The 12,118-nt window shown below is 59.2% G+C and overlaps 1 protein-coding gene across 3 annotated transcripts in view; it reads right to left on the bottom strand.

The window, feature by feature from the left end:
• Nucleotides 1-217: 217 nt before the first annotated feature.
• SLCO3A1 (solute carrier organic anion transporter family member 3A1) overlaps nucleotides 218-12,118 on the bottom strand; it is a 236,112-nt gene continuing 224,211 nt past the window's right edge. The window contains exons 10-11 of one of the 3 annotated variants that reach the window (XM_080651704.1): nucleotides 8,597-8,839; nucleotides 218-812 (exon numbers count right to left, since the gene is read on the bottom strand). In XM_080651704.1, coding sequence (XP_080507830.1) covers nucleotides 730-812; nucleotides 8,597-8,839 — 326 coding nt within the window. In that variant the 3' untranslated portion in view covers nucleotides 218-729. Of the gene's footprint in view, nucleotides 813-6,799; nucleotides 8,840-12,118 lie in introns of those variants that run through there. The other 2 variants (XM_080651705.1, XM_080651706.1) reach the window with 2 other exon arrangements.

The raw sequence follows: 12,118 nt of genomic DNA, 5'->3' as shown, positions 1-12,118 counted from the left end.
AGATGGCGACACGGGCTCGGAGCGGGCCGATCACTCGCTGGACGCCACGCCAGGAGCGCGGGCCGTGGTGAGGATGCGGACAGTTCACAGGCCAGGAACACGGCAGACGCACAGCCACAACCTTTCAGGGTCGTTCCTTCCGCTACGGAACCTGTTAGGGTCGTTCTAGCCAAGGACACAGAGAGAAGGCGGATAGAGACTGGAGCGGGAGACCGAGGAAGAATTAAAATAGTGCTTTTAATGTCATGGTCAGCGGCGCTTCACATCACGTCTCTAAACGGCTCATCTAGAAAATAGAAGCTGCAAAAATACACAAGAGCACACTCGTCTGCGGAGCGTGTGTGCCTCCCTCCCGGGACACGGGGACCTGGGACCCCCCATGGGAATCCAGCCTCGGGGACTCGGGAAGAGCCATGGGGTGCCCAGGTCGGGGAGGCATTCCGGAGGGGCGTTTGCTCAAGCGTGTCAGCAGGTCCTCCCCACGGGCGCCACAGAAGGGACGGGCAGAAGGGAAATTGGGGGCCAGGTCACCACTCCTCTTCAGTGACCCAGGGAAGGTGCCTGCTGGGAGGGTTTGGAGGCCTCCTGGCCGCAGCCGCTCAGAGGACTGGGCACCGGCTGGGCACCGGCCCGGGCCCCCAGCTCAGGGCAGGGCGGAGCTCGCTAAGTGGCCCGCGGTCTGTGGGTCTGTGGGTGGCGGCTGCTGCTGCAGAGACAGAGGCCGGGCCCTCAGCTTCTCACAAAGGAGTCTTCCGAAGGTGACTGGGACCCGGGGCAGGCTTTCTCGGTCTCAATGTCCCGGTACTCTGTGCCTGGGGGGGAGGGAGAGCCAGAGGAGAAGAGAGGTCGGTCTTTTCTGCTTCTCCTACTTAAAAAAATATATAGTTACTGACGTCAGAGAGGAAGGGAAGGGGAAAGGGAAGCATCAGTGACGAGAGAGAATCCTGGATCGGCTGCCTCCTGCACGCCCCCCCTGGGGATGAAGCCCACAACCAGGAAATGTGCCCTGACCGGGAATCGAACCGTGACCTCCTGGTTCATAGGTCGATGCTCAACCACAGAGCCACGCCGGCCGGGCTCCTACATTTTTAGGCGTAAACACCAGCGCTGTGGCTTTCCAGAGGATGGACAAGACGGAAGCCATGGCAGTAAAATGCTGGGTTTCGCTCTCTGTGACCCCAAGGGCATAGGGTCCAGGCCCGGAGACCTTCCTGAGGCCGCATCTTTCTGGGGCGCGTTCTCCTGCGTGGCGGTACCCACAGGGGATGGCTAGGAGGCGCCCGTCAGGAACGCATCCTCATCGCACATGAACCAGCAGTGACGGGCCTTCCGAGGCGTCACTGTCGTCTCTGCTGAAGGGGCGGCTGAGAAGACACCGCGTCCCCCCACGGGCTCGCTCCTGCAGCCTCGGGGACCAGCGTCCTCAGCCACAGGCGTTCACGCGGCCGAGGGGCCATCTCATTGGAGCTCGGTCTGCAAACCCACCGAGGGGCCTTGGCTTCACTTACAGGGAAATGGGAGCCTGCTCGTCCCGGGGTGGCTTACGAGCTGCGTGGGGCTCGCCGTGGCCGGCCAGTGGCCCACAGACGTCGCTGCCCATTCACCAGGCTCCGACCCAGCGGGATGAAGATGGCAGGGGGGACACCTCCGTGATCCCCGGGACGTGGCGGCTGAGGTCTGGCCTACAGAGCAGCCGTCTGCACCTCCCAGGCTCAGGTTCTCAGTTGGGGTTCTGCCCCAAGTCCTGGGGGCAGGGAGTGGGGGGCTGGGACGGGACAGGGGCGCGTGTGCACAGCATGAGTGAGGCGGAGGGGTGCCCCGTGGCGGATTCGGCCAAGGTGGGAGAGGGAGGGGTGTGTTCTGAGCGTGCCGATGTTTACTGACTAAAGTAAAAGTTTTTATTGTAGATTCCTGGGTCCACAGGCATCATGTTGTTGAGGTTTCCTCCCCCGGCCCTGGGCTCGTTTCTCTGTGAAAGTCCAGACGTCAGTGGGGTTCTCCTGGTCGTGGGTGCCCCGCTGGCCTCACTGACGTTCCTCTGTCAGCGCCGTGCCCCCACTTTGGTGGCCAGGTCCCCCCTCCCCCAGTCACCTGTCCGTTTGCTCTGCGTCCCCACGTTGGCGGCCACGTGATGGAGCAGAAAGAGCGCGGGGTCAGGTCGGGCAGGCCTGGCGGTGGCCCTCGGGGACTTTGTCACGAGCTCCGTGGCCGTGGGAAGCGGGGTTACTGCGCCTTCGTGGGCAGGTCTGCGCGTGGGAAAGGCCACCTACCTCGAGGGCTGCTGGGAGGCCGCTGCTGGGAGCGTCGCCTCGTGGCACCTGGCACGGGCTGTCTGCCACCCGAGTCCCCAGCCCCTCCCCTCCGCCAGGGGCTGACGAGAGGCCGGGTCATGTGCTGAAGGGGTTTCTCTTGTGACACGTCCTACGTGGCTCACGTCCAGCCCCGCCTATGACCTATGACCTATGACCTCAGATTCTACGACCAGTGTGGGCAGCGATCTCCTCAGGCGGCTCTCCTGGAAGTCTGCCCGAAGTGAAGGAAGACGTCATGTGGGGATGTTACGGGTGGTGCAGTCGCAACCGACGGGATGGAACCCTCCAGAAAATCGGCCGCGTTGTCCCATTGGCCCCCAGTACAAAGGACATGATCACTCCAGCATCAGCTCGAAGTATTTCCCCTTAAAGTAATCCTCCACCACTGACTGTTGGCCTGAATCGTCAATACAAACATCGAAACGTCTAATGCAGGGGTCCTCAAACTTTTTAAACAGGGGCCAGTTCACTGTCCCTCAGACTGTTGGGGGGCCGGACTATAGTTTAAAAAAAAAAAACTGTGAACAAATTCCTATGTGCACTGCGGGCCCGGGACGAGTCGGCTGCTAAGCAGGACAGGCAGCGGCACCCGGCGGGCCGGATCAATGTCCTCGGCGGGCCGCATGTGGCCCGCGGGCCGTAGTTTGAGGACGCCTGGTCTAAAAACTGTTTCTCAAAGCCTAGCGTCTGGTAATGGAGGGAGAGGGTCAAGCAGGGGCCGGCGTCCGTGTCTGAGGCCCGGCCAGCGCTGTGTCCTGGAGGTCAAGGGCGTGGCCAGGCGGGGGAGGTCTGGGGTTTGCGTGGAGCTGGGGCCCGGGCACGGAGACCTTTCTGAGGGTGACTCCCTGCACCTTGCAGCTCAGAAGGGAGAGATCTCCCGCCTCCCCCTCACCTGTCGGCTTCTGGTAGAACACCCCGATAAATCAATCGACCACTGGGCTCTGCGGGGGACGCTGGCCCTGATGGTTCCTTTGGGGGCCTGTGGGGGGGGGGCGGTGTGTGTGTGCCTCACAACCCATCAGAGTTTTCCTGTCAGTCCGTCCCTGCAGCGGGGAGGGTCCCTCCGTATTGCCGAGTAGGGAGGGCCCAGGAGCATCAGAGTGGGCTTGGGGTTCGTAGACCTGGGTTTGAGTCCCCACTCTGCCTTGCGACCTCAAGCCCATTCGGGAAGCTTCTCGGGCCTCACCTTCTTCTCTCACAAGCTGACATTTGTAACGGCTCCTGGCTCGGGGGCCACCGTTGAGGTTCCATGAGCTAATGTGGATGGGAAGGTGGGAAGCGCTGGGTAAATGTTAGCGACTGTGATTGGTTTTCGTTAGTTCTGACCGTCTCCTCGCTTTACGGGGCCGATGCTTCGTGCTGGCGGGAAGGAGGGCGGGATGGGAGATGCTCATCAGTATCTCTGCTCCTCTTCCTTTTCTGGCGTCTACACTTCCCGCCCTCGCCCCTTCCCACCTCTTAAAATAGGACGATAAACCCTGAGAAGAGGGGTCACTCACCTCACTCTTGGGAGACGGGATCCCCGAGCTAGACCCCCGGGGTCAGGAATGTCCGAGGTGGAGGTCACCTGGCCAGGACCCTTCCCGCGCACGACCTCAGATGCCCGAGCCCCACACACAGCGCACCTCTGACCTCCGCCTGCGCCCGGTGCACCCACCCGCCGCCTGCCCGGAGGAGGCCTCCCTGCAGCGCGGCCCAGCCCCTGGGCACCTGCCTGCGGCCGCTCTCAGACCCCTAAATGCTCTCGGCGCCTCGAACGCGTGCCTGGCCCTGCATGGAGCTGGGAACGCGCTCACTCCATAGGGGCAGGCACCTCTGCTCGTCAGTCCTGGTCTCTAGACCCCCAGGCCTACCTGCTTCTCCACATCAGGACCAGAACATCAGCCACGAATCAGCCCTTCCTGCCCACAGACAGACAGACAGACCCCAGCTCTTTGCAGCATTCTGTTGCTTGTGTGTTCAGGTCGGGGTGGCTCGTTGAACTGTGACCTCTTAGCAGACAGGACCGTGTTTTGTTCTGAACCTTTGTATCTGGTCCAGAGCCACATTCTCGTAAAGGAAGGAAGGAATGTGTATGTGCTTGGGAAACACCCAGCCGGTCCTGGCCGGGTGCTCAGTGGTTAGAGCGCCAGCCCCTGGACTGCAGGGTCTCGGGTCCCATCTGGTCAAGGGCACGTACCTTGGTTGGAGGCTCGACCCCCAGGCCTGGAGGGGGCACGTGTGGGAGGCAACCGATGGATGTGTCTCTCTCACATCAATGTCTCTCTCTCTCTCTCCCCCCGTCCCTTCCACTCTCTAGGGATCAATGGGAAAACATCCTGGGGTGAGCACGTGGCGCCCGACCCGCTGCTCTGAGTGTCTGTCCGTCTCCACGGCAGCACGGACCTCTGAGGTGCGGGGCGTCGGCTTTTCTGAGCCCCCGTTGAGGCTTTCCGACTTCTGTTATCCCTCCTGTGGTGGCCAAGCCCTCCGAGGTCACCGACCGGTGTGGGGAGCAGGGCGTGGGGGTCGCTGTGCACACGCAGGAGATGCCCGGCTGATGCTGGGCCACAGCGTCCGGACAGAAGGCCCTCTCTGCCTGGCCCCAGCCAGAGCTGTTTCACAGCTTCGTCGCGAGCCCCATCGTTCCCAGGGGGACTGGGACCAAAGGCTTCCTCGGGGCCGGTGGCTCTGAGATGAGTCAGCCCTGCAGCTGCTCAGAGCCCGGACCGAGCAGGGAGGGGTGAGGACCATGGATGAGAAGACACGGGCGATATTGATGCCCCAAATGAGTTTTCTAGAAGGAATTTAATGTCAGGAGCACGCTCTCTCGGGAAACGTGGCGCCTCTTAGGGATTTGACCTGGGTTCTCGCCTAGAGCATGACCAGGTTGTGGCTGAGGGCAGGCCACTGAGACGGCGGTGGGTACACTCAGAGGAGCACTGAAGCCCTACTGTGTGTCCGATATGTGCTCTTGGCTCCTCCCCAGATACCTGCTTTTCCCACGCTGTCAAAATAGGGGCGTGGGGAATCGGGCACCTGAGGCAGGGGCGGCTCTGGGCCGCTCCTGGAAGCAGGGAGGTGGGGTCGGGGGGTGAAGGTGCGGGCTGCTTCTAGAAACTGTCTCTGGAGGAAGCTTCGCGCTGCAAGGCGGTGAGAGCAGCGGGTGCATGGAGGGCGCACACGCCTGCCTTCCTGCTCGGAGCACAGGGCGTGAGAGGGCTCCACGGAAGCCCTCGGTTTCCCTCTTTATTCTGCCTGTTAAGCACGAGCAGACTCCTCAGGCCCTGACGGGGGGCCTCTGGCCCTCACAGCAAGCAGCGCCCTGTGAGGCGTGAAGCAGGGGGCAAGCGCAGTCTGGGCTGAAGGAAGGCAGCAAGCAGGTCCTCTCGCCCCTCCCCCCTTCTCCCCCCCCCCCCCGCCCCGAGGGAGAATCTGAAGAAGGTGTGTACTTCCGCTGCAGGAATCATGTTGGTACAAGACGCCTGGGTCTATGGTCGGGAGTTACACAAGTCCCAAGTTGCAGCGAAGAGCGTCTCCATCCCTCCTGGGCTTGCTCAGCTGGGGGCGCTGGTAGCAGCGGAGGGAGGGCCCTGGCCTTCGCACTCTAGGCTGTGTCTGCCCCTGGCGGGTCTGTTTTCTGTTGGGCCCATGGAGATCTTACCAGGAAATCCTTCCATTCAAAAATGCCACTCGAAACCAGACAGACAACCGGGGGCTGGGCTGACAGTGTGTCCACGGCTCTTTGTAGCACAAAGAGAAACGTGTGTGCTGCGCTAAGCCTCTGTCCAGCACCTGAGGAACTGAAATTCTCCAGGGCGACACGCTGGGCCCTTTCCATCTCCACCCCGTGGGGGCTAACACCGAGTCTGCAGCTGTTTTCCTCTGCTCCCATTCATCCTCAAACCGTAGGGAAAACATCCAAAATGCAAGGAGTTTTCAAAACTTGCAAAAAAGCAGCAGCAGCCAATGGCTCCGTGAAACGCCAGGTCACGGGCCTTCCGTGCGTGCGTTGAGCATGGTCAGCCGTGTGGTACCTGAGGGGGCGGCGGCCCATCAGCAACACGTTTTCCAGACAATGCACAGCGAGGTCGCAGGGCCTCCGGAGTGACAGCGTCCACAGGGTGTCCCCCAAAATGCATACACACGGCAGCAGCTGGCAGCGCGGTTTGAAAATGAAATGCCTTGGTGATTGCTCAGAGCGTGTACACATTTTCTGAGCCACGTTAGATCTTACGAATTCGCTGGAGAACAACCCAACCTTTCGCTGGTTACACATTGACGAGTGTGAACCAGGACAGACGGACACGCTCCAGGGGAAAAGGCCGTTTCGGTAGCATCCTGTCCCAGACAGCTGACCCCGCCCCCCGCCAGCGGACCCCACCCCAGCTCTCTGCCTGGGCCTGGGCTGTCCCTCTAACCGCCCCTTGTACAGTTCCTGTTAGAAAAGGGGCACAACACCCTTTCCTCCCCAATTTTCTCTTTCATCTTTTTTTTTCCTTCTGTGTGACTGCAACTATGTGCCTGAGGCAGAGAAGCAAAGCAACCAACCAACCTTTGAGGCCCTCGCCAGGGTCATGCTGGACCAAGGTCACCGAGGAAGGAGGACAGGTCAGGACGTGGGCGGTGCGTGTCCCGGTGGCTCTGGAAATGGCCCCCCCAGGCCCAGTCTCCTGCGGCAAGCGGTCTTCCCGTGACTCTAACCCCGACAGTGACAGGGCTGCTGCTGTTCGAGGCTGTCACTTCGCACGCACGCACGCGCGCACGCACACACGCACCGCCTCTTAGTTCAGGGGCGACCCTGAGAACCGCACTGACACCTGCACGCTGGACGGGCAGCAGCGTCCAGGAGCCTTGGGCTTATTCATGACCACACCCCGCAGGCCTCGCCGTGTCTTCTCCCCAGAGCACATACACATGGCCCACACCCACGCGTGTCTCCTCCACGGGCTGCCAGACCGCCTCGGGGACAGGGAGCACACACAGGGCTCTCCCTCTGTCTCCGCTGTGGCTCTTCCAGAGGCGGCTGCACAGCCACGCTCTTCTCGAGCATTTTTTTTCTACTTGTAACACACTGTATGGTCTCGTTTCTGCGGAACGTCCGAATGAGGACAAAAGGATAAAAAAACTACAATAGATTCATCTCATCCCTTGAATCACATTATATTTTTGGTGCATTAAAAAAGGGAGAAAGTGAAAGCAACCAGCGTAGGAAATCCGGCCTAAGAACTGTGTTAGTGCCTGGAGGGTAACAGGTTGAGAAGTCGTTAAAAATAGTACTGGAGGGTTATACATACAACGGTTTGAAATTCATAGGCATTGCAGTATTTTTTTTAAAAAATGGCAAAATGTTTGGCAAATGTAAGCAAATGACTTGGGCTGGGCTGGGCCTCACCGGCTCTGAGAGAAGCCAGTCATAGCCAGCAAGGCCCCTGCTTCCTGAGGTCGCTCTGCGGGGCTGGGGCCCCGCCACTGGGAGGTGCTCCGGGGGCAGGCGAGGTGCTGGCCCTGCACCTGGCCCCGCGGGCCCTCGGGCGTGAACAAACATGGAAATGGAGCTGGTGAGAGGTGCCAATTACAGACTCCAGCACGGATCACCCGTTAGCATCGCTGAGAGAGCTCGGGCCTGAACCACATGCAGACTGGGTGAGGCGTCTACACAGTGACCCATATTGCGAAAGTTAGAGGTGGGGGGGGGCTGCCCTCCTCCCGCCTGCGGGCCCCCCACCCCCACGGGAGGAGGGGCCCAGGGGTGTCACTAGTGCTTATCCTGGCCATGTTGTCAACGTGTGGTTTTTAGTAGACTTTCTTTAAAAAGAGTTGTCTCTTGTTTGTATGCTGTATGTGTGTTCAGGAACGTCCGTCCTCCGAGCTGGCCACCACCGTTCCCTGAACTTGGCAGTGCCCGTTGCTTGCAGCTGTCCGCATCCTGAGACCCCGCGCTGGCTTCCCAGAGCAGGCCCTGCGCCCAGCAGGTAGGTCACGCGTCAGACACGTGGTCCCAAGCTCTCCTCATTCTGAAGGCCGTCTGGCTCTGATTTGGAGAAAAGGATAAAGGTCCTGTGTGTGTGTATGTGTGTGCGTGTGTGTGTGGTTTTTGGAAACCTTTTTTCTTTCTGTAGGAAAAATGACCCTTTGATTGCTATACAGAGTTCGCCCCCTGAGTCACTATAGAACGGACTCCATGTTCTCGCACCACTCATGGTCTTCGAGGTTATAGATAAACTTTGTCCTATGCGTCTGGCTGGCGGGCACAGGGTCCCTCCCCAGGTTGTCTAGGGTCAGAGTAGAGGCAAAGAACTCACTGGTGCTCAGGCCGCCCTCGTGGTTTTTGATGTAGCGCTTATAGTTCTTCCGCAGGCACTGCCACGTGGTGGTGTAGAGCAGGAAGGCGAAGGACTTGAGCGCGATGGCGATGCTGACGTACAGGTGTCGGTAGACCACGTTGTCATAGAGGACGCAGGCGCCCTGCTCCCCACAGAACGTGCTCCAGAACAGGCAGGTGGAGTCGATGCCGGCCCCGAAGATGAGAGGCGGGGGGATGAAGCCTGTGAGGGAAGAGAGCGCTCAGTGTCTGGCTCCCACGGCCGGGGTGACGGAGCCGGGCCAGGTCACAGCTGGGGCTCCAACGCGCACCTGTGGGGCGGCCAACGACCTGAGTTTGAACCCCAGCTCGGCCCTCTGCCTGCGGGTCAAACCTGGGTAAGCTGCTTTAGGCCTCTGAGCCTGAGTTTCCTCATCGGCACCAGGGGGCGACAACATGGGTCCTGGTCAGAGTGCAGGGGGCGGGGGTCACTCCGGGAAGGGCATCCTTGCAGAGGGAAAAGCACAGAGGCACCCAGCGGTGCGTAGGGGACCCTAGGGTGTGGGTGCTTTTCAGTGAATGCACTGGGAACCGTAAAGGACCAGAAGTTGAATGAGCACACGACAACCACGTGGGGGTCCACACACACACACAGAGGTCCTCCGTGGCTATATGCACACGCACGTAAACGCGCTGCCGTGGAGTTGAAGATGAGAAGCACCAGCACCTGGGTCAGCTCCCCCACCTGGATGGCAGCGTGGCCCAGAACCCTTGCACCCTGAGCTGGGAACTTGCAAACTCCGTACGTGACAGCACACTGGGCAGCAACAACCGGCCATTTAAAAAGGCAGACGGTGTGGAAGCTGTGACCACAGTTAACGACAGCTCTGTTCCTCTCCAGGTCGCTGTCACAGGAGTGATGCCCAAGCCCTAAGGCCCTGGTTGAGTATGAAAATAACTGGAGGTGAGACATCGACGCGGAAGAAAATCCAAAGTGGGTGTTGGCCGAACACTAGTAATGTGAAACCACACTACACCAGGTGTTCGAGGCCGGTACGGGCTGGAGTAGAGTGTGTGATTCAGCTAGAACAGTGGTCGGCAAAACGCGGACCGTGAGCCACATGTGGCTCTTTGGCCCCTTGAGTGTGGCTCTTATACAAAATACAACGAGCGGGCGCACACGTACAGTGCAATTGAAACTTCATGGCCCATGCGCAGAAGTCGGTTTTCGGCCAGGGCGAGTCTATTTTGAAGAAGTGGCGTTAGAACACACAAGGGGCCAAAGAGCTGCATGTGGCTCATGAGCCGCGGTTTGCCGACCACTGAACTAGAATATAGAAAAGCAATAGGTGATTGTCGAAAAGAGCAGCGGAACAGGGGACATGACAGAAGAGCAGTGTACACTGCACTCATTGATAGATCTGCAGATAGAAAACTACATCCATCTACACTCCAATCTAATCTAATCTCATTTCATCTACACAACTCTACACTAGTCTAGTCTGCCTGGCTCCGTCGTGGGCTCTGTGGGAAGAGGCCTACCACCAACCTCACACTCTAGTCTAGTCTAGTATCCCTGGCTCCGTCCTGGGCTCTGTGGGAAGAGGCCTACCACCAACCTCACTCTCTAGTCTAGTCTAGTATCCCTGGCTCCGTCCTGAGCTCTGTGGGAAGAGGCCTACCACCAACCTCACACTCTAGTCTAGTCTAGTATCGCTGGCTCCGTCCTGGGCTCTGTGGGAACAGGCCTACGACCAACCTCACTCTCTACGCAACTCTAGTCTAGTCTAGTCTGCCTGGCTCCGTCCTGGGCTCTGTGGGAGGAGGCCTACCACCAACCTCACTCTCCACTCTAGTCTAGTCTAGTCTAGTCTGACAGGCTCCGTCCTCGGCTTTGTGGGAAGAGGCCTACCACCAACCTCACTCTCTAGTCTAGTCTAGTATCCCTGGCTCCGTCCTGGGCTCTGTGGGAAGAGCCCTACCACCAACCTCACTCTCTAGTCTAGTCTAGTCTGCCTGGCTCCGTCCTGGGCTCTGTGGTAAGAGGCCTACCACCAACCTCACTCTCTAGTCTAGTCTAGTCTAGTCTAGTCTGCCTGGCTCCGTCCTGGTCTCTGTGGGAACAGGCCTACGACCAACTTCACTCTCTACGCTACTCTAGTCTAGTCTAGTCTGCCTGGCTCCGTCCTGGGATCTGTGGTCAGAGGCCTACCAGCAACCTCACTCTCTAGTCTAGTCTAGTATCCCTGGCTCCGTCCTGGGCTCTGTGGGACGAGGCCTACCACCAACCTACTCTCTAGTCTAGTCTAGTCTGCCTGGCTCCGTCCTGGGCTCTGTGGTCAGAGGCCTACCAGCAACCTCACTCTCTAGTCTAGTCTAGTATCCCTGGCTCCGTCCTGGGCTCTGTTGGAAGGGCCCTACCACCAACCTCACACTCTAGTCTGGTCTAGTCTGCCTGGCTAGGTCCTGGGCTCTGTGGGAAGAGGCCTACCACCAACCTCACTCTCTACTCTAGTCCAGTCTAGTCTAGTCTGACTGGCTCCGTCCTCGGCTTTGTGCGAAGAGGCCTACCACCAACCTCACTCTCTAGTCTAGTCTAGTATCCCTGGCTCCGTCCTGGGCTCTGTGGGAAGAGCCCTACCACCAACCTCACACTCTAGTCTAGTCTAGTCTAGTCTGCCAGGCTCCGTCCTGAGCTCTGTGGGAAGAGGCCTACCAGCAACCTCATTCTCTAGTCTAGTCTAGTATCCCTGGCTCCGTCCTGGGCTCTGTGGGAAGAACCCTACCACAAACCTCACACTCTAGTCTGGTCTAGTCTGCCTGGCTCCGTCCTGGGCTCTGTGGGAAGAGGCCTACCACCAACCTCACTCTCTACTCTAGTCTAGTCTGCCTGGCTCCGTCCTGGGCTCTGTGGGAAGAGTCCTACCACCAACCTCACTCTCTAGTCTAGTCGAGTATCCCTGGATCCGTCCTGGGCACTGTGGGAAGAAGCCTACCACCAACTTCACACTCTAGTCTAGTCTAGTATCCCTGGCTCCGTCCTGGGCTCTGTGGGAACAGGCCTACGACCAACCTCACTCTCTACGCAACTCTAGTCTAGTCTAGTCTGCTTGGCTCCGTCCTGGGCTCTGTGGGAAGAGGCCTACCAGCAACCTCACTCTCTAGTCTAGTCTAGTATCCCTGGCTCCGTCCTGGGCTCTGTGGGAAGAGCCCTACCACAAACTTCACACTCTAGTCTTGTCTAGTCTGCCTGGCTCCGTCCTGGGCTCTGTGGGAAGAGGCCTACCACCAACCTCACTCTCTACTCTAGTCTAGTATCCCTGGCTCCAACCTGGGCTCTGTGGGAAGAGCCCTACCACCAACCTCACACTCTAGTCTGGTCTAGTCTGCTTGGCTCCGTCCTGGGCTCTGTGGGAAGAGGCCTACCAGCAACCTCACTCTCTAGTCTAGTCTAGTATCCCTGGCTCCGTCCTGGGCTCTGTGGGAAGAGCCCTACCACAAACTTCACACTCTAGTCTTGTCT

Source organism: Plecotus auritus, assembly GCF_963455305.1.
Source record: "Plecotus auritus genome assembly, chromosome: 15".
NCBI lineage: Eukaryota > Metazoa > Chordata > Mammalia > Chiroptera > Vespertilionidae > Plecotus > Plecotus auritus.
Note: the sequence above shows the minus strand (reverse complement) of the source record. Positions and strands in the feature narration are given on the sequence as shown.